Genomic DNA, 25,138 nt, shown 5'->3' with positions numbered 1-25,138 from the left:
CAGTAGGAATTGGCCATTCAGAACATCTCTTGCGCTCTCCCTGCAGAATTGCTATTTATATGTTATAGAAGCACAGAATTTTCTAGCTATAAATGATCCAACACAACCGAGCTCACACAGAAGGAAAAGAGCCTGCTCAGGTCCAAAACTTGGCGAGAGAGCAAGCTGGGAGCATTCCACCATATTCTATTACCTCCTTGGGTAAAAGAAATATAAGCTCTAACTCAGGAACGTAACTCTAGAGGAAAGAACAAATATGAATCCAAGAGCTCAGGTGTGTATTTTGTGCTATTAACATGTGTGTTACCTAAGAAGGAGAAGTATAATGTAAATCCTGTACATTCCAGTGATGACAGTTAAGATATTCCTAGACACTGGTTCAAAACTGGAAAGAAAATCTGTTGACCCGAAAAAGTCGGGTGCCTGAGGGTAACGACCTCAGCTGCCTAAAGAGATAAATAAATGATGGGCAGAGAAACTCAACTCCCTTTCAAGGGTCCAGGTGGTTTCTCCCATGAAGGACTGAGGCCCTCTGGTGGATAAACAGCAGAAAGCTATGTGCACTGAAAGATGCTGCACATGATCTGGCAAAACCAGCACGGGGTGCATGTTCCCCAGGAAGCCTCTGCAGCAAAGGCAAGCCTTTCTCAACCTTTTTCTCGCTTAGTCCTAGATGGAGTTTAGGATTCAGAATCCAATTCTTTCTCAAGCTGAGACGAATCCTGCTTCTAAATGAAGAGTCCACAGTAGGCACAGAATGGAAGAGGCCCAGCTGTGGCCCATGCAAATGAATGCCGCTCCCTCAGACAGCCTTGACCCACCACCTGCCCCACCACTGACCGGCCAAGCTGAGAGAGGAAAGCGGGCAGGAGCTGAAAGACTGCACATCTCAAGTATTAGAAAGGGCCACACGTTCCCCAATACCAAGGTATTACAATTCTAAGCAAACCCTAGGGACATTTAAATATAGACATTTAAAAATTACATAATGTGAACCAATCACTTCTAGTGTTGCCTCTGATACAGGAAAAAAAATTTTTTGAAACATGATAGGAACAACAAGAACATCAAAGAAAGAAGAAAACAGCCTGTAAGAATTATTTCTATATTATATTCACCCAATTTGGCAATCTACATGACTGCCTTCATAGCTCTAAACTATTAGGTTGTTCTTAAAATACTAAGATCCATTAAATATCTAGAATAACCTGCTAGTTAAAATTTCCACTCTAAAATGAAGACAAGAGAGCCAAGGAATTTCCTGGGTTTGTGGGTTTCCACAGACCCTTGATGTGAGGTCATTTACTCCATTTCAACACCCTTGACGAGACAGTGCAATGACATCAGCATTCATTATGGTAATCTGTCTCACAAGGAATGTTCTAGCCAGCATTCGAGCAGCGAGCACTCTGGCAGGCTGTCAAAGCTGGGGGTTCATCTTCCGTGCTGCGCTCCAGCACGCTTCCTAAACAGGGTACACTTCCCTCCAGGTGGGCCGGTTCCCAACAGCTTGGCTGTACTCAAGGCGAGGAGGGGCCTGTGAGTCCTCTGATGCCAGCTGCTTGCTCAGCTGGACAGGCAAGCAGAACCCTGTGTCCACTCACCAGCATCACTGCTGTGCCAACCCACCAGGGGGATACGGCCACATCCCTTGCCATGCTCTCGGCAAAGCCCTTGTTTCTCCTCTGCCAGCAAAGTCTACCACTTTCCACGGCGACACCTTCAGCTCTGCCCCAACCTACTTCTATCCTTTTTTTTGGTTCCATCCTTTTCTTTTTTCCTCCCTTTTCTATACGGTTCATCCTCCTTCTCAATCTGTTCCTTCCAGGACTTGTCTGGCTGGCCCTTTACATCAGTATAAATCATAACTTCCTGAAGGTCAGTGCCAGCCCCCAAGGCCACTGGGTCCCAGGGAGAGGGCAGCCTCGCCTGTATTGGACCTCGGTCTTGACTGTCTCTCCATGGGACAAGCTGCAGTTTCCCTCGGGCCCTGCACAGTATTTTTCAAGTCCTCCAAATTCACACTCAAGCATCCAGTTTTGTCCTGTGCTATTTTATGACCCTGAACAGTCTTGCCTCTCTGAGACTGTCTTCTCTGCCTCCGCACTGTCAAACCACAGGAGAGATGCTCTCAGGGAGGAAGCCGAGGCTCCGGCTCCAAAAGCACAATGGCAAACCCAGGCTGGGAGAAACTAGGGGAGTTAGAAACTTTTGCAGCCCAGGATGGACCAGCTCAACGCTGACCTCAACATATTTTTCTATTACTTCCCCTTCCATTTTTGAGGGGACAAAGATCGGATAAGACAATCTTCTTCAACATGTTCTTTCAAATATTCTTCTGACCTCCAAATTTGATCCAGGCCACCAACTTTAAATTCAGTATACTCTGCCTTTGTCATGTAAACTCAAAATTGAGATGTCAATAAAAGACTGGAGAACTGCTGCATGTCAGATTCCTGGATGATAAAGAGCAGGTAGCCTGAGCAAATCCAATTTCTCCTCTGGCTGAGAATTTTACAACTAAAAATCAATGACAGAAGGAGTCAGCACATAGATCTCTCAGAACAAATATGTTGTTTGACTTTTTCCAGATTCTTTCTTACCGATGGCATTTCTAGAGCATTTAAGCAGTTGATGGTTTCAGTAATCACTGAGCAGCATCTCCTGTCAGGTTCCTGGCTGGTCACTGAGGATACACTGGTAAACAGGGGACACTGTCCCTCCTCAGGGAGCTGAGGTGGCTTCTCATCCCCGCTAAACAGAAAGCGTCTCTAAGACAGAGGTCTCTGTCTTCCTCCTGCCATATCCCCAGCCCTTCCAACAGAGCCTGGCCAATCAGTGCTTTCTGAACAAATGAGTCAGAACCGTTCTGGGCCAAATAAACCAAGACCACAAGGGGATGCATTTTCTACCTGCTTCTTGTCCTCATCCTTCTCACTGAGCGTGGACTGGCAGACAGCAGATCTACGTGCTCTCTTAACTAGAAAGCATCAGTGGTATCCTTTCAGGGTAGGGGCAAACAGAGCTGTCCTCCTGGGCCAAGTGACAGGCCTGGTGTGCCTTGTCTGATAGGTTTAGAGAGCTGCAAGGGAAATGAGGGTTTCAAGGTAAAGGGAAAAACAAAACAAAATAAACCTTCCAGGTATTTTAGTAGAAGTCTGTGCTCCTGCCTGAAGATGTTCCTCTCCCTATCTACAGGGTCCCAGGGACACTGTCACCCATCAGGGCCCAGAGCCAAGACTTTCCTAGCTGTTAAAGTGCTCCAACAAGGATGCACACTTCTTACACCTAGAAAGTACTCACCACGCTGATTGCCAGCGGGGTCTATGTCTGCCCACCTGCAACTACAGCTGTCTCAGGAGCACAGCCCGCTTTGTGCCCAATCCCTCCTGGTGCCAACTGCTTCACAGACCTAGCCAAGCACCTAGTGACAGGAAGCTAGGTACCCAAAGGAAGGAAAGGGTGAGCGCAGCCTGTATTCTGCAACCTTTCTCCCTCATCTCCTTGCTGCAGAGAGTTCTTGTGACTTCCAGAGGTCAACTGAAACAGATGCTTCTATGGCATCATCATTTGGACCCTGTCCATACTCACAATGCCTCTAGGTCAACAGCTTGGGGTTCCCGGGCTTGAGAACTGCCTCTGCTCTATATATGTAGCCCTTAGCATCTATTCTGAAAAAGTTTGAAATCAGAACCAGATATCCAGATCTGGAAAATGGAAGGAGATAAAGACGTCCTTTGCAGTCCAGAAGGATAGTTCTGGCTGGCTGTCAGAGAGCTGTTTTTCCCAGAATGGATTCCAGCTTCTCCCTCTGCACACTGCGCCTGGTATCCAATGACATGCATTTGTGAAGACAGATGGCTTGCTGCATTCAGGGGCCAGGGATCAAACCCACAACCTTGGCCTCATTAGCAAAGGACTCTGAGCAATGGAGCAAGCCAGCTGCAGCCCAGATATAGTGGCAGAGGGTGTGACAACCATCCTCGCTGGGATGTGAACAAGCAGGCCAAGCTTCCGGAGGTCTCATTTCAAACCTAATGAGAGTTGTACTAGGCTTAACAACATTTTTTGGACTACTTTAGCAACTAAAGCTTCCTCGTGACAAAAGCAGAGTGAATTATACATTTGGCTAGGCAGCCAGCAGCAAACAGCACACTGAGCAGGTGCCACGTATCAGGTGGCATAACAGGTACCAGGGATACAAAGTCAAACAAGTCACAGAGTGGCTTCTAGGAGCACATACTTAATAGGCCAGGACAGAGACACAAACAAGTCATTTTGACACGCATGCAAATGACCCATAATTGAAAGTGAGCCAACTGCCATAAGAACAAGAAAGAGTTGAAAGAACTCACTCTTCTAGCTCATCACTTCCTCAACCCTGTGTCTCTAAGAGACACAAAATATGGAAAGATTTGTCCCATCTCATATCCTTCTTCCTCCTCAACCTCTGGAAAGCAATCAAAGAACATCAATCTTCATACAGTATTAAATACATGGAAAAAGCGGGGTGGATAGGGAGGGAGAGATGAGAGAGGGAGAGTGAGGGAGGGAGAGGGAGGGAGGGAGAGAGTGGTGGGGGAGAGAGTGGGGTGGGGGAGAGTGAATGAGAATGAACTACACCAGCCAGGAGTCAGGCACAGGAAATACAACAGCCTGTCAACAAACAGGCTCCCTCCTTAACTTGTATTTTAACGCTGCTCAGTTTAACACAAGAAGCTCACCAGCATCCAGTACATCCTTGGATTCTCCAGTCCAATGTTACCTTTACTTTCCCAGTACTGGAAATTGAAACCGAGGCCTCACTCACACTAGGCAAGAACTCTACCACTGAGCTGCATCCCCATCTCCTTTTAAAATTTTCAGACAGGGTCTCACTTAGTTGCCCAGGCTGGGGGTGGAGCTTGTAATCCTTCTGTCTCACCCTCCAGCTGAGATTTCAGGCATGTGCCACCATGCCAGGCATATAGTACTTTTAATCCGAAATCTATGATATAAGGGTTGGCTTTCAAATATTCACCATGGGATCCATACATTTATCTATCAGTTTAAACTCTGAGAAACAAAACACAGCGTGGTGGATGACTGCAGCCAGACCAAGCTTCACCATTTAGTGACTGTTGACCTTAAGCAAATGCCTGTGCCTCAGTTCCCTTCCGTAGAAAATGCGAGTAACAACTGAACCTACCTCATGGATTTGCCATAAGAAGTAAATGAGTCAACACACGTAGCAAGTGCTGCTTAAGCATTTGCCATTATTAAGGCCATATTTCTGAAAATCCTGCCATTGTTCAAAAAACTTAGAACTCTGGAATTTGTCTTCCAGTCAGTTTATAACACGTGAAAACCTGCTTTCCTTCTTTTGCATCATTTAATGTTGGATTTAAAAGTGGCACGGCCCAATCTGGTTCACTCATTCCCTCTGCTATTTGTCTCAGGGATGCAGCCACCTGATTCACGGGTTTGGCCCACAGGGACAAAAGGCAACAGCAGGCATACGTGAGGACAGTCAAAACTGCTCCTGGAAGAGGACGACATCTCAGAGACTGGGGCGGTGACTTTGCCACAGCTATGCATAATAGCTGCGTGGACAAGAGGGGAACTGAGGGAGGGCGGCATGTGGCTCCTCACTGTGCCATCTCAGTGGGCACAGATAACATTTGGGCAGTGTCTGAATTAGTCAAGGAAGGGCCAGACCAAACTAAACACTGGGAACGTGGGTGGTGAACACCAAAGGTTGCCAAGCCTGAAATGCAAAGCTAGAAAGAGAAGAGCTCAGCACGCACAGCGTTTCCTGGGGGCTGGTGGGCTGGGTGGGCACAGGGTGGGCTACATTTGGCTGGCAGCAGGGCTGAGACCCCAACAGGCCTGTTTCATAGATGGGGCTCAGTCAATCACACAGAACACTGATACATACCAGGTCAGTGCAGACTCATTTTAAAAGGCAGTGAAGCCAGGAACAGTGGTGCATGCCTGTAATCCCACCTACTCAGGTGGGTAAAGCAGAAGAACCACAAAGTTTGAGGCCTGGAAGCCTTAACAAAGGAGGACCTGTCTCAAAAAAAAATAATTTTTTCTTTTTAAAAGGGCTGAGGCTATAACTCAGTAGTAGGGTGGCTCTGATACACTGATCCTGCAAAAAAAAAAAAAAAAAAAAAAAAAAAGGAGGGCAGTGATAATGTACAAGAAAGATAGTCTCGAAGGAGAAGGTAGAAATGTTATCCTAACAATATGACTTCAAACATTTATCAACTCCAAGTAGCAAAGTCACACCGAAAAAGGACTTTGGGCCAGTCTGTTCATCCACTCCCTTGGGCTGCAGAGAGGCAGAAAGGCAGGAATGATGCCAAGAGAGAAAGGTCCTCCCAAATGGACCATCAGCACCTGAGTGCAAGGATAAGAGTACAATGTTCACTTTCATTTCACTAGCAGGAACAGGAGAATCGCATTTCCAAATCAGCTCTGGGTGTGACGCTTCAGCACCATGACAAGTGGGAAAAAAATCCAAGGGAACTGTCAGAAAGCAAAAAGGCCTTTACACATACAAGGGCCAGGGGCCAGAATGGCTTTAGGAGTAGAACAGGGGGCGGGGTGAGGATGAGGAGAGGCCCAGAAGACAAGGAGACGGCCCTGCTGAAGGCCCCGCTCTAGGCAGCCCACAGGTACTCAGTGCAAAACCAGTAGGGAAGAGAGGAGCTTTCAAGCAACAAACCTCACCACCCGCCCTGGGGACACCAGCACAGCAGCCCGTGCCCCAGGGGATTCTTACACATTCCGCAGAACTGTGCCAGATTACTCTTCGGGCCTGGGAAAGCGTAATAATTTGAGGATACAGAAGAAGACGAGCAAAGGCCTAGGAGGATCCCGAGGAAAGACAGGAAGGGAGAACGGAATGTGGGATGCCTGGAAACATGGCAAAGGGAGTAAGTACCGGGCGCCAGCCAAGCACCGATCTATCGGTTTCACCTTGCCTTTTCCTCCCTCATCTATGAAATGGGACTAACGCCACCATCTGATGCCTGCAGGAGATGGCACCTGGAAAGCTCCTGACCTGCTGCTCAAAAGTGTCAATCCTCACATTCCCCAGCCATTTGCTACCTCCCACCACCCGCCATCTGGTTCTTCTTGCACATATAAACATTTATTGGGTAGAAGCCAAAGCAGCCACTGGAATGTTTGGGAATCTTTGGTTTAATAGAGAACAGTGCAAAATCAGAAATGATTTCTATTGTACATTGTGTCACATTTGTCTTCTTGTTTGTAGTTCTATAAAAGAGAAAACAGAGGTTCAGGAAGATTAGGGTACCATGCTCATGGTCTTTCAGCATAAAAACAGAAGGGCTGGGATTTGAACCCAGGTCCTATCTAGTTCAAGTACCCAGAAAAGCTGAAGATGATCCCTATTATGCAGAAGCCTGCAAACAAGCTGAAAAACGTGGGTCATTCCCAAAACACAACCAAATGCATTACAGAGGCAGGAGAGCAGCAAGGAATGGCTCAGGGCAGCAGAGGCCACCGCAGGCACTGAGTGTGCCTGGCCACACTCAGTCCACAGAAGGAGACCCTGGGGGTTGGCGACCAAGGGAGAACAGGGAAATCGTGTTGAGTGCTTCAGCTTCACACAAAAGCAGAGCTTGGGAGGAAGATGGCATGAGATGGAGAGGTTGATATGGACAACACCAGCATGATGACAGTGCAGAAGTAGGTCTGTCCATGTGTCAGGACAACCTTCTAGTAAGTTCTCTCGCCATTCAGTGCCCCATTTATTCAGTTCTTCCCAGGTGGATTTCAGGATCACTCCAGACCACAAGCTCAGATTTCCCTGGGCACTGTGTGTAGAAGAAAGGTTTTGCTAAGCACCAAGCAGGGCCAATGCAATCTGTGACAGAATACTTAAGGGAACAAGCATTTTCCAGCCCCTCTAAGCCATTCAGGAGAGCTGTTATATATCCAGACTTTGGCTCCTTCAGGACACAGACTGGGTCCCCACATGTTGGAAGAAGCAGACCAGCTCCACTCTGCCATGGGCTGCTGTAAGGACGCCATCAGGTAACAGTCCCTGCTCAGGGCCTGATTATTAGCCACCACCATCTTCTCAGATGATACCAACTCCTCCCAGGCCCCAACCCATTCTTCCAGATGGCTTCCCACCCACCTACTGAGGCAGGCAGGAGCTTACCACGAGACTAAGAGAGAGTCTGGCTCATAGCTTAGCAGTGAGAGGCTGAGCCAGTCTGGACTTCTGGCTTCAAGGACCCCTGCCCTGCCCTCTGCTGGGCATCGCTCTAGCCTATCTTTTATTGGCCCTTCTGTTCTTTTCTAATCTTTTTATTGTATAAATACAGATAGAGCAAGTCATATAAGGAGATTATTATGGGACAAACACCCTGGGAATCCCTAAGTAAGGCCAAAAAATAAACAAACTACTCCTGCTATCCCAATTAATAGCCTCCTCACCCAAAAGTGACAAGTACCCATTGACTTTTATAATCATTGTTCCCGTACTTGTCTTTGTAGTTTAATCATTCAAGTATATACATCCGTACTGTACATGTTAATCTTGTCCACTTTTACTTTTTACGTGATGATTTTTCAAAATCTCTTATTTTACATTTCCCTTCTCTTTCTTTTCCTTAAAAGTGAGTTGCTAAAAAATCTGACCTGCTTGACCTGTAAAGTTCTCACAAGCTAGAAAACTGCACACTCATGGTACATTCCTCTGTTCTCTGTAGGCCTCGCAATTTGGCCGCTGGACCTCAAGGCTTGATCAATGCAGGCCGGATCACGCTGGCAGGGCTGATCTGGTATGAACAACACTTGATGCCCGGGGTCTGGAGGTACGGATGACAAAGCACGAGATTCTAATTCTCTCGGCGTGCTTTCACTCCTGACCTGGAATACTTTTACAAGGAGATGTTTTCCTTCTTTTACTATTTGGCTTTCTAGTGGCTCAGTGCATACAGTAAACTATTTCATTCTTTCCATTCATTTAGTTTTCAAGATACTAAATTAGAACTCATGAATTTAAATATATTTGAGTCTACTACAATGTTTATTCTTCTTCAAATTTAACTTGCTCCATATTTGTCCTGAGTTCCTTTAACATGACTTAGAATCTCTGCTAGTTTATTTGCTGTCTGGATGCATAGAAAAATGTTGCAGGCTCATTGTACACATTCCTGTCCCAAAATTGCAATGAAGTTTTTCCTATCAGACTATGACATTTCCAGAGCACAGTCTAGCAGTTAAGGATGTTTACTGCTCATGGATCAGTGACCCCACGGTCTGTCTGTCTGTCAGTCTGTCTCTTTCACATCCACACAGTTCATGATTTTGTACTTTTGTTTCTAATTCAGTTATTCAAATTTGGGACTATAATTTTTTCTTGGCTATTTTTGTATTTCTCTCTTACGAAGAATCCTGGTTATCAACAACATAGCAGATGATAGGATTAGAACACATTATAACTATTCAACTGCCTTATTCTGTATTATAACAGAAAGCTTCACAACAATGATACTGTTATTACCACCCATTAATTATATTTGTGCACATATCAGCATTTCCCTTGCATTTTTGTTTGTTTGTATTTCCATTTTGTTTTGTAGCTGAGGCATGCAAAGAAACAGAAAAGTATGAACCATGCTCAGAAAAGAAGAGTGGTTGATGAGCCAGCTCCAAAATGGGCCCACAGGTCAAAATCCACGAATTGGACTTTAAAGAAGCTACTGCAAGTATGATCAAAGAATTAGTGAAAACTATCTTTAAAGATTAAAAGAAAATAGATGACAGTGACTCAACAAATAGGGGCTCTCACTAAATATATAAAAACTAAGAAAATAAACAAAATGGTGATTATAGTTGAAAAATATCATAACTAAAATGAAAAATTCCCTAAGTGAGCTTAATTGCAGCTTTGAGCTGGTAGTGATTACCATAAAGATAGATCACTTACCATAAAGAAGATGAATAAAAGTTATATAATCTACAGAAAAAAGACTAAAGAAAAATGAACAGAGACATGTAAGAATAAAATCACTGAAAGATAAAGGCAAACCAACTCTTGAAAGCAACAAGCTAAAACAATACAGGGAACAGCAATAAGATTAATAGTGACTTCTTATCAGATATCAGGGAAGGACACATACAAAGTGGTAAAAGAAAACAATAAAGACCAGGCTGTATATCTATTAGAACTATTTGTTTGCACCTTAATCTCAGTGACAGGGGGTGGGAGTATGGCTGAGGCAAGAGAATTACAAATTCGAGGCCAGCCTGGGCAATTTAGCAAGACTCCATCTCATTTAAAATAAAATTTAAAAATAGCTGGGGATGTAATTCAGTGGTAGAGCATTTGTCTATACTGTGAGTGTCTGGGCTCAATCTTCAGTACAGGCAAAGAAAAGAAAGAAAACTAATGCAAAATAAAGGTATTTCTGGATAAAGAAAAGTGAGAAAACCCCATAGTTAATAGACTCGCTCAATACAAAAATTTATGTAAGTGCTTTAGGCTGCAAGGAAATGGTATCAGATGGTGATATGAATACACAGGAATAAATTAATAAGAGCACCGGGACTGTCAATATGTGGGCAATATAAAAGACTATTTAAACTTTATCTTTTTAGATGTTCTATTTAAAAAGATATTATATACAGGAAAAGTATACTGCATTGTTGTATTTATAACATAAAGACATTAATAGCACAAAGAATAAGGGAGGAAATGAAGCTATATGCAAGTGAAGTTGCTTTATTTTACTGAATTAAGTCAGTATTAGCCAGAAATAGATTGTGGTAATTTAAGATGTATGTTATTATTCATAGAGGAAACAGCAAAAAATTTTAAATCGCAAAAAAAGAAGAATTAAAATAGAACACAAAAAGTTTTTAACACAAAAGGTTAATAGAGCAAGAATAAAGCATCACAAAAAGATATGAGGAACAAAGAGCCAAAGAGTACATGTAAATCCAGTCATACCAGTAACTGTGTCAATTGCATAGAATTAAGTTCTTCAGTCAAAAATGTTATGACATAAAAAGTAACATCCAAATATGCAAGAGACTGAAAGATACTTTAATTCAAAGACATACATAGGTTGAGAGTCAAAAGACAGACATCAAAGGTGGAATATATAGTAAACAGCTACCTGAATGGTAGGTAAAATAGATTTTAAGTCAAAAAATATTACTAGACACAAAAGACATCCATCAAAATCTTACAGCTAGCATCATCCTTAATGGTGAAAGACAATGGGTTCTTTGTCAGATCAGGAACAGGATAAGGACATCAGGATAAGGGCCTCTATTCAACCTTGGTGTGATGGCCTAAGGCACTAAAGAGAGCTAACGGCACTGGGATTGGAAGGAAGAAGTGAAATTTCGTTTTCACAGATACATGATCCTGTACTTAGAAATCTTAACTGATTAAAAATTTCAAGAACTAATTGATGAGATTGACAGGCTTGCAAGATATATCTCTATATAAAAATCAACAGTATTTCTACATGATAATAGAGAATAATTCAAAAATAAAATTAAGAAAACAAATCTATTCACCATAACATGAAAATGAACAAAAAGGAAATAAATTTAACAGAAAAGCAAAACCTGTAGAACGGAAGTTGTAAAACATTTTTGAGAGAAATCAAAGTTAATCTGAATGGAGAGTTGTTGGATTGAAAGATTTACAATTCTCTTCAAATTGATCTAGAGACTCACTCTAGCCCTTATTAAATTACTGGCAGATTTTCTAAGGTAGAAATTGGCAAGCTGATTCTAAAATTTTTACAGAAATGTCAAAAACTGACTAGACGTCAAAAACTAGTAAAAATGATTTTGCAAATGAACAAATTGAAGGATTTATACTCTTAATTTTGAAACTTACTATAACCTACAGTATTCAAGACACTATGGTATTGGCTTAAGAATAGACATGTATATCAATGAAAAATAGACTTCAGAAATAAACTTTCACATTTTTATTCAATTAATTTTTTTTATTAAATTATAAAAGTAATTAATGTGAAAAGAGCAGATTTTTCAATCAACAGAACTTGGACTACTAGTTATCTATATGCAAAAACATTCACTTTGATCTTTACCTCACAACATACACAAATATTAAAATAGAATAGAAACCTAAATATAAAAGTTAAATGTATAAAAACTTCTTGAATAAAATAGGAGAAATTCTCTGCCTGAGAGTATGTTTTTAGATATAACATTAAATGAATGATCCGTAAAAGGAAAAACTGATACAATAATTTCATTGAAATGAAAAGCTGTTAGATGACACCACTTTAAAAATGCAAATATAGGCCAGACATGGTGGCACATGTTTATACTGTAACCCCAGCACTCTGAGAGGCTGGGCCAGGAGGATCACAAGTTCATGCCCAGTCTGGGCAAATTAGTGAGACCCTGTGTCAAAATACAAAATAAAGGACTAGGGGTGTGGCTCAGTGAGAAGGCTGTGGTTTCAATCCCAAGGATGGGTGGGAGGAAGGAAGGAAGGAAGAAAGGAGGAGAAGAAGGGGAGGGGAGGGGAAAATTCACAAAACATGTAATTGATGAAACACATCCAAAATATAGACAGAAAAAAATATTTTTTAATATATAAAGAAAAAAATTTTTTAAAAATATATATATATCAAAAACTTTTACCACTCAATAAGAAGACAACCCAATTCAAATCAGGACAGAAGATCTGAAGAGATCTTTCATCATAGACAAGAAAAGCATAGCTAATAAACACACGAAAAGCTGCTGACATCATAGGAAAATGCAAATTAAAATCAAAAGCCTGCTCCAAACTTAATAGTTCTCATTAAAAAACATGACAATAGGGGCTGGGGATTTAGCTCAGCGGCATAAGCACCTGCCTTGCAAGCAGGCAGTCATGAGTTCAATCCCCGGTACCGATAAAAAGGAAAAAGACAAAAAAAAAAAAAAAAAAATGACAATATCAAGTGTTAAGAAGAACAGAAAGAAACTGGAACCCTCATGCGCTGCTAGTGTTACAGCCAGTTTAGAAAACAGCTGGCAATTTCTTCACAAGTTAAACACAAGCTTACCATACAACCTCTCAATTCAGCTCCTATGAACCTATACAAGGAAATAAAAATAAAGTCTATGGAAAGAACTCTACATGAATGTTCACAGCAGCACTCTTCAGAACAGCCAAAAAGAGACAACAATCCCAATGTCCATTCATTGGTGAGCAGGAAGTGAAATGGAGCAACACTGCACAAGCTGCATAAGGATCGCCCTTTGTAAATCATGACCTACATGCTACAACGTGGGTGAACCTCAGGACCATTAAGTTAAGACATTATGTGGAGTACAGAAGTGAGACACACACGCTCTGCCACTGCATTCATGTGAAATTTCTAGAAAAGGCAAGACCTATAGAGACAGATAGTAACATAAATGGTTGTCTGGGCGCTAGGACAGGTGCAGAGATTGATTAAAGCAGGCATGAAGGCTGGGGATTTAGTTCAGCAGCATAAGCACCTGTCTTGCAAGCAGGCAGTTGTGAGTTCGATCTCCGGTACCAATTTAAAAAAGAAAAAAACAGGCATGAAGAACTTTCTAGGGTGGTAAAAACACTTAAAACCTGAATCATGAGGATCACTGCACAACTGCGTAAGTTTATTAAAAACAACTAAACTGTGTAATTAAACCAGGTAAAGTTTTGATACAGAAATTATACCCGAATAAGGTTGCTATTTTCATTTCACGTTCAGCAGTTTCTCCTCATAACGGGGTCGGTCCCTGTAAGGAGCCTTCGTGGGATAGACGCAGGCTCTCAGAGGAACAGGACTGCTCCAGCCCTTGGACCCTACTGAGTCAAACCCCTCTCCTCTCCAGCTGTGAATCTCAAAATGGCCAAATTTTCCCTTCCTGTTTCAGGGTCTTCCGTTGTCCCCATTGCTTCCTGCTGCTTTCTCCCACACAAATGCAAATACTACCCAGACAGGACGCTGTCTGCTACTATCTTCCTGGGTTCTGAACTGCCAACTCCTGCTTTTCCTTCTAAGGGCAATAACAAATGCTCTACTCTGCAGAGTTCTATTTATTCATCTATGAAATCTGTACACAGTGCTTACTAGGAGCCAGACACTGTGATCGCTAACTCACTTAGGCCACCTGTGTATCTAGGAACCAGGTACTGCTGTTATCCCCAGCTGCACCCGAAGAAACAGAGAGTGCAAAGCAACTTGCCTATGCCACTCTGCTAGTAAATGGAACCAACAGCAAGGATCCAAACCCCGGCAGCTGGACTCAGCCGTGCAACACTGCCCCCTTCATGTCCTTAAAAAAATCTCTATGAAATTGTAATTCTTATCCCTCCTGCAAAGACCAATTTCAAATGTCAATTCTTTAAAAAAAAAAAAAAAATGAACTCATGAATTCTCCCAAGTAGTGAGCTACTTCCTCCTTCCTCCCTGCCTTCTCCTCCAGCATCTCCCTTCATTGTACTGCCAACAGCGTGGGTTACAAAGTTCCACTGACATTCTTGTCTTCCCCATAAGCTCAGAGAGAACACTTCTGATTATTTTATATCCCCAGAACTTACCCAGTGGGCTTCCAATAAACATTCGTGGAATGTACATTCATGGAATGTTTATTGGCAGTAGTTGTTTGGGGTTTGTTTGTTTGTTTGTTTAATTTACCAGCTCAAAATGTACTTGGAAGCAATATAGCTGCATCTTCAAAAAAAAAACCATACGTAATTCAGGTTTCACTGAGTCTGGCTAATGAGTTTTTCCTGGTATTCCTCAGAAGAAACAGCTCAGATTCTTCCTGGCATTTTAACTGCTCATGTGTAGGGATTTGCTTCTTTTAATGCTAATGTTCCAGGAAGATTCAAAGAGAACCAGGAACCAGGACCATCAGCCAGGCAGCACAGAGAAATAGGGAGGATGCAAATATGCCAAGGGCGGCAGAAGGAAGACGAGCTAGCAGGAGAAAGGTACAGTGTGTCCTCGCCAGAGCTACAGAATTACCACCAAAGACACTTGTGAATAAAAGTAAAAAAATTAAACCTAAAATAGAGAAGAAGGTGGAAAAACCAAATGTCAATTTTAAAAGCTGATTTCATTGATTTTTAAATCCTCCAGTTTAATACAGGATTTCCTACAAGGACACACAGCCTATTACAGAGTTCCTCCTTGGTAGGCAGATTTGTGAGATTGTCATGCGAAGATATAAAAGTAGAAACATGTATGAAATGTGCAGTGCCTCTTATTTTCAAGAGAATGTTGTAGAAATGCCTAGGTCATAAATTCTCCCAAGATGTGTCTGTCATTTTTCTGGGTTTTTGGCTCAATCTCTCTCCACAATTTTAAGCACTGACTAAAAATATTTCTATACAACAAGACTGGAGAGAAACATGATGCGTTTTTTAAGAAAAGATGGATATGAACTATCCTTTGAAAAGAGCTCCACCCCTCCAGCCCTCTCCACACATTTACCCCTTGACATCTAAGCCAAGGAAAAGAAGAAGCAAGTCAGAGAGCTTGCAGTGGGCAAGAGCCAGTGAGGACACCCGCCTCCTGGGCAGACATCACTAAATCACCACGACAGCCCCCACGGTCTGATGGGCCCCCAAAACGGTAACAGTTGGCTTCTTCCTTGCCCAGACAGGATGCAGCTTCCTCTATTCCAACGCACGAGTCATTTCAAGGCTCTCCCTTCACAGGGTGCCTACAAAGGCCACACTGAATACTCTCACAGGCTTCTCTGTCCAGCTTCACCCCATGATGTTTCAACTGGACAAGATATACTTGAAGCTTTAAAAACATATAAATCTGGGAGGCTGTGGGAGCCAATGTTCTCAGCAGTTAAGCCCTACAAGCTCTTTCCTGCTGTGAGAACTCCATAATCCTATCCAGATGTGTACGGAGGCCGATGAGCACCAGAATCTGCCACACTGGGAATGTCCTAGAAATTAAATACTCTGTCAGGGCGTTCTTGAGGAAACATAATAAAGCCAGTATATGGATGAATACCCTCCAACCTCAGAGACAGGGCAGAAAACAGAGGTCCCTAAGATCTTTCCAGAAAACATTATTTCTTGCTGGGGTCAAGGAAATGCTTTGATACCCAGCACCCTTCATTCACTTTGAAAAGAGTGACATTTGAAATTGTGTTCAGGAAGACCTAGGTGGCCTCAGTACACCTCCCTGTGTACCTCCAAGAAGCAACAACAGAAGCGTAAATTCCACAAAACTGATTCAACTCCTCTTGTTCACCCCGTACTCTCAGCACCTAGCACAGTGCTCAACACATCTAATTTTCAGTTAGTATGTGTTGCATTGACTATTTTTAAAAGAAAGTTGTAATCCCTAAAAGCCACCGTCACCTCAGCCAGGAATGAGAAGTACATTCACTCATTCATGTACTCACTTAGAACTATATACCAGGCACCATTCAAAGTACAGCTCTGTCCTTAAACAGTTACTGATAAAAATTCCTGCCCAAGTGGAATATACATTCTAGTGAAGGGAGACAGCCACAAAAAAACTAAGTGAAAGATATAATGTGGGCAAAGAGTTAATGAATTCCTTCCTCTTCTGCTTAAGAATCTGACCTTTGGTTAACTTTTTAGTTCTGTTGTCCTGGAAACCTAATAAAGGTAACATGTCATCTATGCTACGAGGCTACCTTGCTTATGGTAAAAATGACCCTGACTGATAACTTGTATCCGGACTGGAAGGAGCCATAGAAACCCAATGAGGACATCAGCTTGGCCTTGAGTGCGGCACCTCACAGGACTGAGCAGAGCCCTTGGGAGGCCCTAAAAACTTGAGGTGACGCAGGGCAGAGTGCACATCTGCTTAGCGTGAGCTGTATTCCCACCACCTGAGCTGTCACCTGAGGCCAGAGGGACAGAGAACAGCTCTGGGCAGATGGACAGACTGCTGAGAGCATGCTAGCATCAGGGCAAACCCTAGGCATTGCTCTTATGGGTGTGTCCTGCTTTTGTCTAGACAGAAGGGTGCCTGGTGTGGCTGTGAACTGACCCTGAGGAGATCCCAGGATGCCATCACTGTGCATTTACTTCCGGGTAAATGCTAAAGAGGAAAATGAAGCGGAGAAAGGAAGACTCCCTGGCTGGACAAGCTGCCGCTCAGGATCCTTGACTGCCTTCCTCACTACCTACCTGCTCATCCACGATCTATCCCTAGGTTTCTGCTCCATCACTTCAGGAAAACTTCCTGCAACTACCAAATCTAGGTCATTTCATTTTAAAATGGGTTCTCAGCACTGTCTGAGGAAGTAGATCTTCATCTAAGAGTAAGATGATCTGATTCCTCTCCAAATCCAAGGGGTGGCTCTGGCTGCTCACCATCTTATCCCAGTACCTCCAGACACTTGGCACAGAGCAGAAGCTGACACACGCTAGTGTCACAGTGTGTCACTAAATGGAGGTGGGTGGCACTCCTCAGAGAGCACCTTGCCTGCAGCTGTGTTTATCAGACCCACTCCCATCCAGGAGTTGGTCTCTGAACTCTGCCATCCAATATAAAGGTTTTCTATTAGCTGTTCCCAGGGAGAATCAATCAGCAGTTACATCAGGAGGTACTGGGACGGGCCCCAAAAAACTGAGTTACCTCTGGTTTTCAGACACCATATTATATAAGCATCCCTTTAAAGGAAAATCTGCAAGGTGAAAAGTTTTATAGACAGACAGGTAGATGGATAGATAGACAGATAGATAGATAATAGTCTCTTTCCTCTTTCCTCAAAGGCTTAGTGCACTTGTAATTGTTTATTTTCTTGCTAGACTGAAAATTCCACAGAAATCATTTGCAGTCTTGATCTAGTTCCTAACATGTAAATATTTGACTGATGAATAAATAAGTGAATGAATAAGCAAACAAATGAAGACTCTCTCCCTCTCCTCCTGCCCCCATTAAAATGGAAACTCACTACTCTAGATAAATCGTGTACCAGTTGATGTTGCTGGGAATTCTAGTTTTTTAGTTGTGGTTTATCTGCTGGAGGCTGCTTTCCGAGAGAGGAAGCACCTACCTGAGCAGAGGTAGGCGGGGAAGGGCCCCAGGAGCTGTAACAACCCATCAGGAAGCTCACTAGGCCCCTTCCCACTGTGGAACCCTAAAGGACACAGGCCACCTTGCTGGAGGAAGGATGCACCAGCAGCCTGTACCTATCCTGGCGAACGCTGCTGAAGCTTTCTAGACCCAAAGCTTCTGATGCTCATTAAGTAGCAAGACTTAGGAAGCACCCCGAAAATGATTATGAATACAGCACTTGTCCCCAGTAAGTCATCACAGAGAAGAGCAGTCTTGGAGCTTCATAATTAAACATGATAAGGATTCCTTTGCTTCTCTGACTAAAGTTCTGATGGCAGGGGAGGATGGGCCAGAGGTAGCCCATATTTGAATAAACAGAGACCTGGCCGATGTTTTTATTACATAAACAACTATAACCAGGAAGTTTTAAACGCCCTCATTTTCTAGTGTAATGTATCCCTGAGCTTTGCTGTCAGGCCACCTCTGTGCCTGGTCACCGTCTAGACTGGGAGTGAGAAAAGGAGGGCAGGTCCCTGCTGTCCAGATGTGCAAGCTGAATCAATGTGCAAACTCTGTCAGGGCAGCGACTGCTCACTGAGAACGCTGCGTGGCACTAGGTAGTACCCTCTGAGGGGCTCAGTGTTGGGAGCCGCGTCTGTGATAGTTCGCCTTACTTGGCGGACGTGCGGCCTGTAGTAAAGAGTGAAGCCTGAGGTAGATTACCCCTCCCATCGAATATGTTAGTTTCCTGCTTACCGCGTAAACAACCCGCTCAACAATATAGTCTGCCTAGCAACTGATGATGTTAGCCAATCAGCTTGCCTTGCTTACTTTAACATGATTGGACACTGTATCCGTATATATACCGGTGCCACCCCTGGGAGGAAGTAGAAGCCAGGTAGAAGCCAGGTAGAAGCCCGGAAGTAGAAGCCCAGAAGGAGCCGCAGAGAGCGGACCGATAGAGGCTTCGGGGCAGACTGAAGCACAAAAGGAGCCGCGGGGAGCGGACCAAAGGAGGCTTCAGCTGGGAGAACCCAGGGCAGGCTGTACGGAGAAGAAGAATAAAAAGAAAAGGTTGTCCACTACCAGACTGTGTCGTGTGTCCTTCCTGCCGGCCGGGAGCGGACATCGACATTTGGAGGCCCGCCCGGGGACTGATCACCCCCGAGACGTGACAGTGGACAACGCTCCAGTACAGAGCTGCGAGACAGGTGAGTTGGGGATAAGCCTGGGCTCTGGGTGGCGCGCACCTACAGGGCTTTTAGACTCCCCTCAGGCTCACGCGTAAGTGGCGGATTTTTGGGCCTCACGCGGTGAGTAACATATTAAAAAATGGGAAACATGTTAGGTAGCGGCACTAAGAGCGAGGGTGGTTGTGGAGAAAGCTCTCAAGAGCTTACAAAAGTATGCAGGGTATCTGAGCAGGCCCAGTCAGGGAGCTCCCGAGAGGTGTCTGTCAAGGGGAACAAGGATGCTAAGGAGGAGGACGGGGCTCTAGCCTCGGAGTCGTCTGACTCCGAGGACGAGGGAAAGTTGAATGGCAAGGAGGCCAAAGAGACCAGCTGTCAGGAGCCTAAATCGCTCAATAAGGAGTCGCAGGGTTCTTTTCCAGCGTTGCCCCGCGAATTGCGCTCTGCTCAACCTGGTCTGCGGAGGAGTAGAGAGCTCCTGAGCGCTCCCCGGCGCGAGAGGGAGGCGAAGCCTTCCGCCCCACCTTGGGGGCCGTTTCCGGAGGCGATCCCTCGCCGCGGGGCGGCCGCCCGGGAGCTCCCTTCCTCTTCGCCAGAACAGGAAGTGATGCACGGGCCCCCATTTTCCGCCCAATCACGGCCGCCGTTTTATGCTCCGCCGCCGGCGGATCGGTATTTTCACAGGTGGCTTTGGCAGGGGAGACGCTTGTTTCATGAGGTACATCCACCACCTGGGATGGATAGTGACCCCTATGGGATATTTCCTGTACAAGTGGCTATAGGCCAGGGACGCAATGTACGGGAGCCTTTTGAGATAAAGCAGATTAGAGAACTTAAAAATGCAGTTACAACCTTTGGGCCGACTGCGCCTTACACCATTGCCATGCTGGAGAATCTGTCTTCTGGGCCCCTCACCCCCGCGGACTGGATTCAGCTGGCAAAGGCCTGTCTGCCCTCGGGCAGTTACCTGGATTGGCGAGCCTGGTACACAGAGTTCTCTGCCGAGCAGGCTGAGAAAAACGCCGGTCGAGGAAAAAGGGGCTGGGGATTTAGCTCAGCGGCTTAAGCGCCTGCCTTGCAAGTGTGCAGTTGTTAGTTCGATCCCTGGTACCAATAAAAAAAAAAAAAAAAAAAAAAAAAAAAAAAAAAAACGAAAAAGATAAAAATAAAAAATAAAAAACAAAAAGGGGGAGTAAACCCTCGAGGTTTGATCCCTGGTGATGTTTGGCAGATGGACATCACACATATACAGGAGTTTGGGACTCTTAAATATGTTCATGTTTCCACAGACACCTGTTCTCACGTCATATTTGCAACAGCAGAAACAGGTGAAAAAGTGTCTAATGTGATCAATCATTGCCTGGCGGCTTGGGCCGCATGGGGCAAACCAAAAATATTAAAAACTGATAATGGACCAGCCTATATAGGCAAAGCTTTCAATGAGTTCTGCAAAATGATGGAGGTTCAATTAAAACATGGTATCCCATACAATCCCCAAGGTCAAGGAATCATTGAGAGGGCTCATAGAAGCCTCAAAGAAATTTTACAAAAACAAAAAGGGGGAGTAGGCCAAGGCCTGGCCCCAAAGGCACGATTATCCATGGCACTATTCACACACAATTTTTTAAATTTAAATAATGATAATCGCTCCCCAGCTGTGGAGCACTGCAACCCTTCCCCCAACCATAAAGGGTGGGTGAAGTGGAAAGATGTCCTGACAGGACAATGGATGGGCCCGGATCCGGTAATCAGCTGGAACCGAGGCGCGGTTTGTGTTTTCCCACAGGAACCGGGACGAGAACCACTGTGGATACCGGAGAGACTGACACGGGCAACAAAGCCCTCGACTGAAGATCAGACCTGCCCTACCGGAGATCCATCACAGACCAACCAACAAGATGAATAGAAATAGCGGTAGCCCGAAATGGACAAAAAGATCCTCAGGCATATGCATGGCTTGCTCGATTGGCCCACGACCGAGTCTAGATATGGCGGGCATCCTTCATTCTCCTCCATAAGGTGACAATACACAGCAGGGTAGATGAGTCAATGACGGGTAAGAGCGTGCCTCCCCAGCATGACTCGACCTAAGCCAGGCCCTACCCCATCCTGCACGTAAGCCGCTGGACTGTTAGATGCTGCCCAGGTCTAAATTTCTCTCTGAGGGGATTTCTTTACGGAGAGGAAATGAGTGCAAGCTTGTGTGCATCCAGGTTCCGTCCAGTTTGTGCCTGGCCCTAGAAAAAGGACGAGGGCCTCAGGGCCTTGGCAGACCATGGGACGGCCGACCAGGGTCTAAGCCAAGGACCTACGGTGGGCCTACGCATAGGGCATAAGCCTCTGCACCCAGTCCAGGAAGGGCTACGATGCGCACATTCATAAAAAATAAAATAGGGGGAGATGTTGGGAGCCGCGTCTGTGATAGTTCGCCTTACTTGGCGGACGTGCGGCCTGTAGTAAAGAGTGAAGCCTGAGGTAGATTACCCCTCCCATCGAATATGTTAGTTTCCTGCTTACCGCGTAAACAACCCGCTCAACAATATAGTCTGCCTAGCAACTGATGATGTTAGCCAATCAGCTTGCCTTGCTTACTTTAACATGATTGGACACTGTATCCGTATATATACCGGTGCCACCCCTGGGAGGAAGTAGAAGCCAGGTAGAAGCCAGGTAGAAGCCCGGAAGTAGAAGCCCAGAAGGAGCCGCAGAGAGCGGACCGATAGAGGCTTCGGGGCAGACTGAAGCACAAAAGGAGCCGCGGGGAGCGGACCAAAGGAGGCTTCAGCTGGGAGAACCCAGGGCAGGCTGTACGGAGAAGAAGAATAAAAAGAAAAGGTTGTCCACTACCAGACTGTGTCGTGTGTCCTTCCTGCCGGCCGGGAGCGGACATCGACAGCTCAGCAGACATCGCTGATAGGTGAGCGGGACTTCAGAGCTCATTTATAAACAGCACAAATGCTGACTGCAGCCGGAGCTCCAGGTTTTTCAGAATCAGTACCTACATCACAATTCCACTATTACCAAAATTCTTCCGCTATGAAAGATTTGTGTGAGGGGCTTCACACACGAATGAGGGGAGTCAACAATTCTCAGACATGTAAATGCCTGAGTGACACACAGCGTCCCCACTGTGACCCCGGCTGGCCAGGCTGCACGAGAGAGCCGTCATCTGAAGTTGCTGAAGCCCCACTAACGCTCATCCCTTTCCCTCCCTCCATTCCCACACTGGACAAGAGGGTCTTACGGCCCCCAAGCTGGGTAAAATGAACCAAGTCCAACTGAAGGGCGACCTGAGCACTGGGCTCCCAACAAATGAACTACCCTGCCCTCAGGATTCAACAGCTCCTCCATGCCTGCAGAATTAATCCTGTGCTCCTTAGCTGACATTTCATCTCACATTCTTCCTTCCGCCAAGCTCTGATCTTTCTAACATCTCAGCGACACGCGGCACAGGTGACTGCTTCCTCCCTCCCAGTGTGGGTCCCCATGAAATCCCAAGTGGTTTTCATGGCTTCTGACAGCTCCTCATCCTTTACCCATGTCTGCCTCTCCCAGTGTCCAAGTGGCTGCTGAGCTGCTTCTCCTTTCTCTGTCTTCATCTAGCCCAGCTTTGAGTTTACTGAATACTCTGAGCATTCGCCTTCTAACAAGTGCAGGTGCAGGCACACAGGCGCATACACACACGCCTTCCTAGCTGCGTCTTTCACTAGGACACCTCTCCGATGGCTCTCAGGCATCTCTGATAACCAAGAAAAAGCCTTGATTCCTCTTTTTCAAACCTCCTTTCCTTGCCTCCAGCCCATCTAGGCAACTCCTCAAGCCTGAAACTGGAGCATTGTCTCTGATTTCTCCATTTGCCTGCTTCGCCCCAAGTCCAGTTCATCAGTTCGGCCTGCCACCAGCAGTCCTATCCCACATCTCAGACCATGCACTTCTCTCGGTCTGTCCTCAAACTGCTACCTCTGAAGTGCAACATGTTAGATGCCCACCTGGTATCACTTCCTTTTTATTCTGGTGACTTGGGAATTTTTTAGGCAATCATCATGCTTCCGTGAATGGTGCCACAGAAGACCTGCTTTGCGGGAGTCAGCCAGACTAGCGACCTGTGACTCTCCCTGTCCTACTATGCTTCAGCTATGCTGGGCTCCTTTCAGATTCCTGAACACAATAAGCTTTCTTGGAGTCCTGGCCTTGGCACATAGTGCACTCTCTGCTTGGAATACTCTTTCCTCTGCCCTTGGCCTGGTTAGTGCCTCTGATCCTGTAGGTCTTGGTCTCATCTCAGTGTCTGCCTCCCTAGACAGTATCATCCCTGAGACCTGGGCTATAGTTCTTACATTCACTCGTAGATACTGACATTGAGCACAATACTTGGCACGCGGCAGAGTCCAGTAAACACTTGTTGGATACTGGTCAAACGCACCACAGGCCAGGCCCCATGCCAAGAGGTTTAAATAAAAATCCCCTGATTCTAACAGTGCGGATCTAACTCTTTACTTCTCCCAACTGCCTGGATGCCCCCAGCTCTCCAGTCTGTTCGCATCATAGCATTTCAAGAATACTTCTTGAAATCTTTCTTTTTCCAAACAGTGTGACCATCCAGCATGGCATTCCTCTTGCTTGCTTCTGTGCCAACCTGGACTACCCCATCATGACATGAACAAGCCATCATGAAACTGCTTCACTTAATCTTTAAATCTCTGAGATTCAATTCCATGAATTCTAGGAGGGCACAGACTTTGTCCTTCCCTTTCACTACTACATCCCCTCCACTAACAAAGGGCCTGGCACCTAATAGGTGCACAATTAATCTTCACTAGATAAAAGAACAAGTGACCTTACTGAATGATGGGTAGATGGAACATCACCTGATTTAAAGGGATTAGGTGTTCTTTCATTGCTTAATCTCTTAAAGAATAACATTATAACCTTTAAAATAACTAATGTTCAGACTCTACCCCCCTTTTTCTACTATCTCCAGTGGGAAAAGCCCATTTCTTTTTCCACTCTGTGTCTCCTATGAGTGGCATGTACAGATGACTGGTACAGGAAACCCGTCTGAGTTCTCTCACCTCCACCACATAGATTCACGATGTCAAAAGCAGCGTGCCATTTGAGAAATGAACACTTCCTATTGCTGCAAGAGGGCAAACGCCTCAATGCTAGGACACAGAGGCTATCGGGCTTTGCTGCCTGGCTTCCTGGCCAACACCCTCCCTGCTGTGGCTCCTACAATCACATAGGCTGTGGAGCCACTGCTGACCCAGAGGCACCCTCCTCAGCAGCCCGGGTGGCCGGCAGGGCCTCACGGACTTCTGAGTCTTGGCTACACCGAGAAGGAATGAGCAGTTGCAAAGTCCACAGGATTATTTGACTGCAAAAACAAATCTCAAAAAAGCTCTTCTGTACTCTTTTTCTGCCTTGGTTCAGCTACAGAGCACCCCCAGAGAGCCCCCAAAATCTACCAATGTGTGCCTGACCTGTTGTTCTGAGTCAGGGACTCACACCTGGGACTCAGTGATGTGCCCAGCAAATGGTACCACCCAGCAGTCATGTGTCCCCTGTGCTGGCCACTGTGTGCTGCTTCCTGAAGTACCCTCCCTGAATTAAAACCAATCAGAGCCAGGAGAAAAAACATGCTTCCCTCCATCTTGCTCATACAATATACCCAACGTGGCTGACTGGCAACAGACATACTTGAAATGTCCTTTGTTTACAAAAATCATTAAATATTCCTAAAACAAAATGCAGTAGATGAGTGGCCACCTCAAGCCACTCTGGAAATCTGGCTGTAATCACTCAAGTGTGTGTGTGGTGGGGGGGGATAACATTTCTCCTCAGACGGCAGAGGTGACTGGGGACGAGGGTGATGCTCTGCCATTAGCTATGCTGCCCACTGAAGATCCC

At 45.2% G+C, this 25,138-nt stretch overlaps 1 protein-coding gene across 6 annotated transcripts in view; it reads right to left on the bottom strand.

The window, feature by feature from the left end:
• Positions 1-25,138, bottom strand: part of Ttc7b (tetratricopeptide repeat domain 7B) — a 249,360-nt gene that overhangs the window by 139,082 nt on the left and 85,140 nt on the right. Inside the window, exon 1 of one of the 6 annotated variants that reach the window (XM_063240841.1) lies at positions 2,913-2,944. The exons of the other annotated variants lie outside the window; for them this stretch is intronic. Within the exon in view, the coding sequence (XP_063096911.1) occupies positions 2,913-2,929 (17 nt within the window). The 5' untranslated portion in view covers positions 2,930-2,944. Of the gene's footprint in view, positions 1-2,912; positions 2,945-25,138 lie in introns of those variants that run through there. 6 annotated transcript variants of the gene reach the window in all.

This window comes from Cavia porcellus, unplaced genomic scaffold (genome assembly GCF_034190915.1).
Source record: "Cavia porcellus strain 051 isolate PalLab524CR breed Dunkin Hartley unplaced genomic scaffold, mCavPor4.1 scaffold_31, whole genome shotgun sequence".
Classification (NCBI taxonomy): Eukaryota; Metazoa; Chordata; class Mammalia; order Rodentia; family Caviidae; genus Cavia; species Cavia porcellus.
This window is presented reverse-complemented; position numbering and strand designations above follow the sequence as displayed.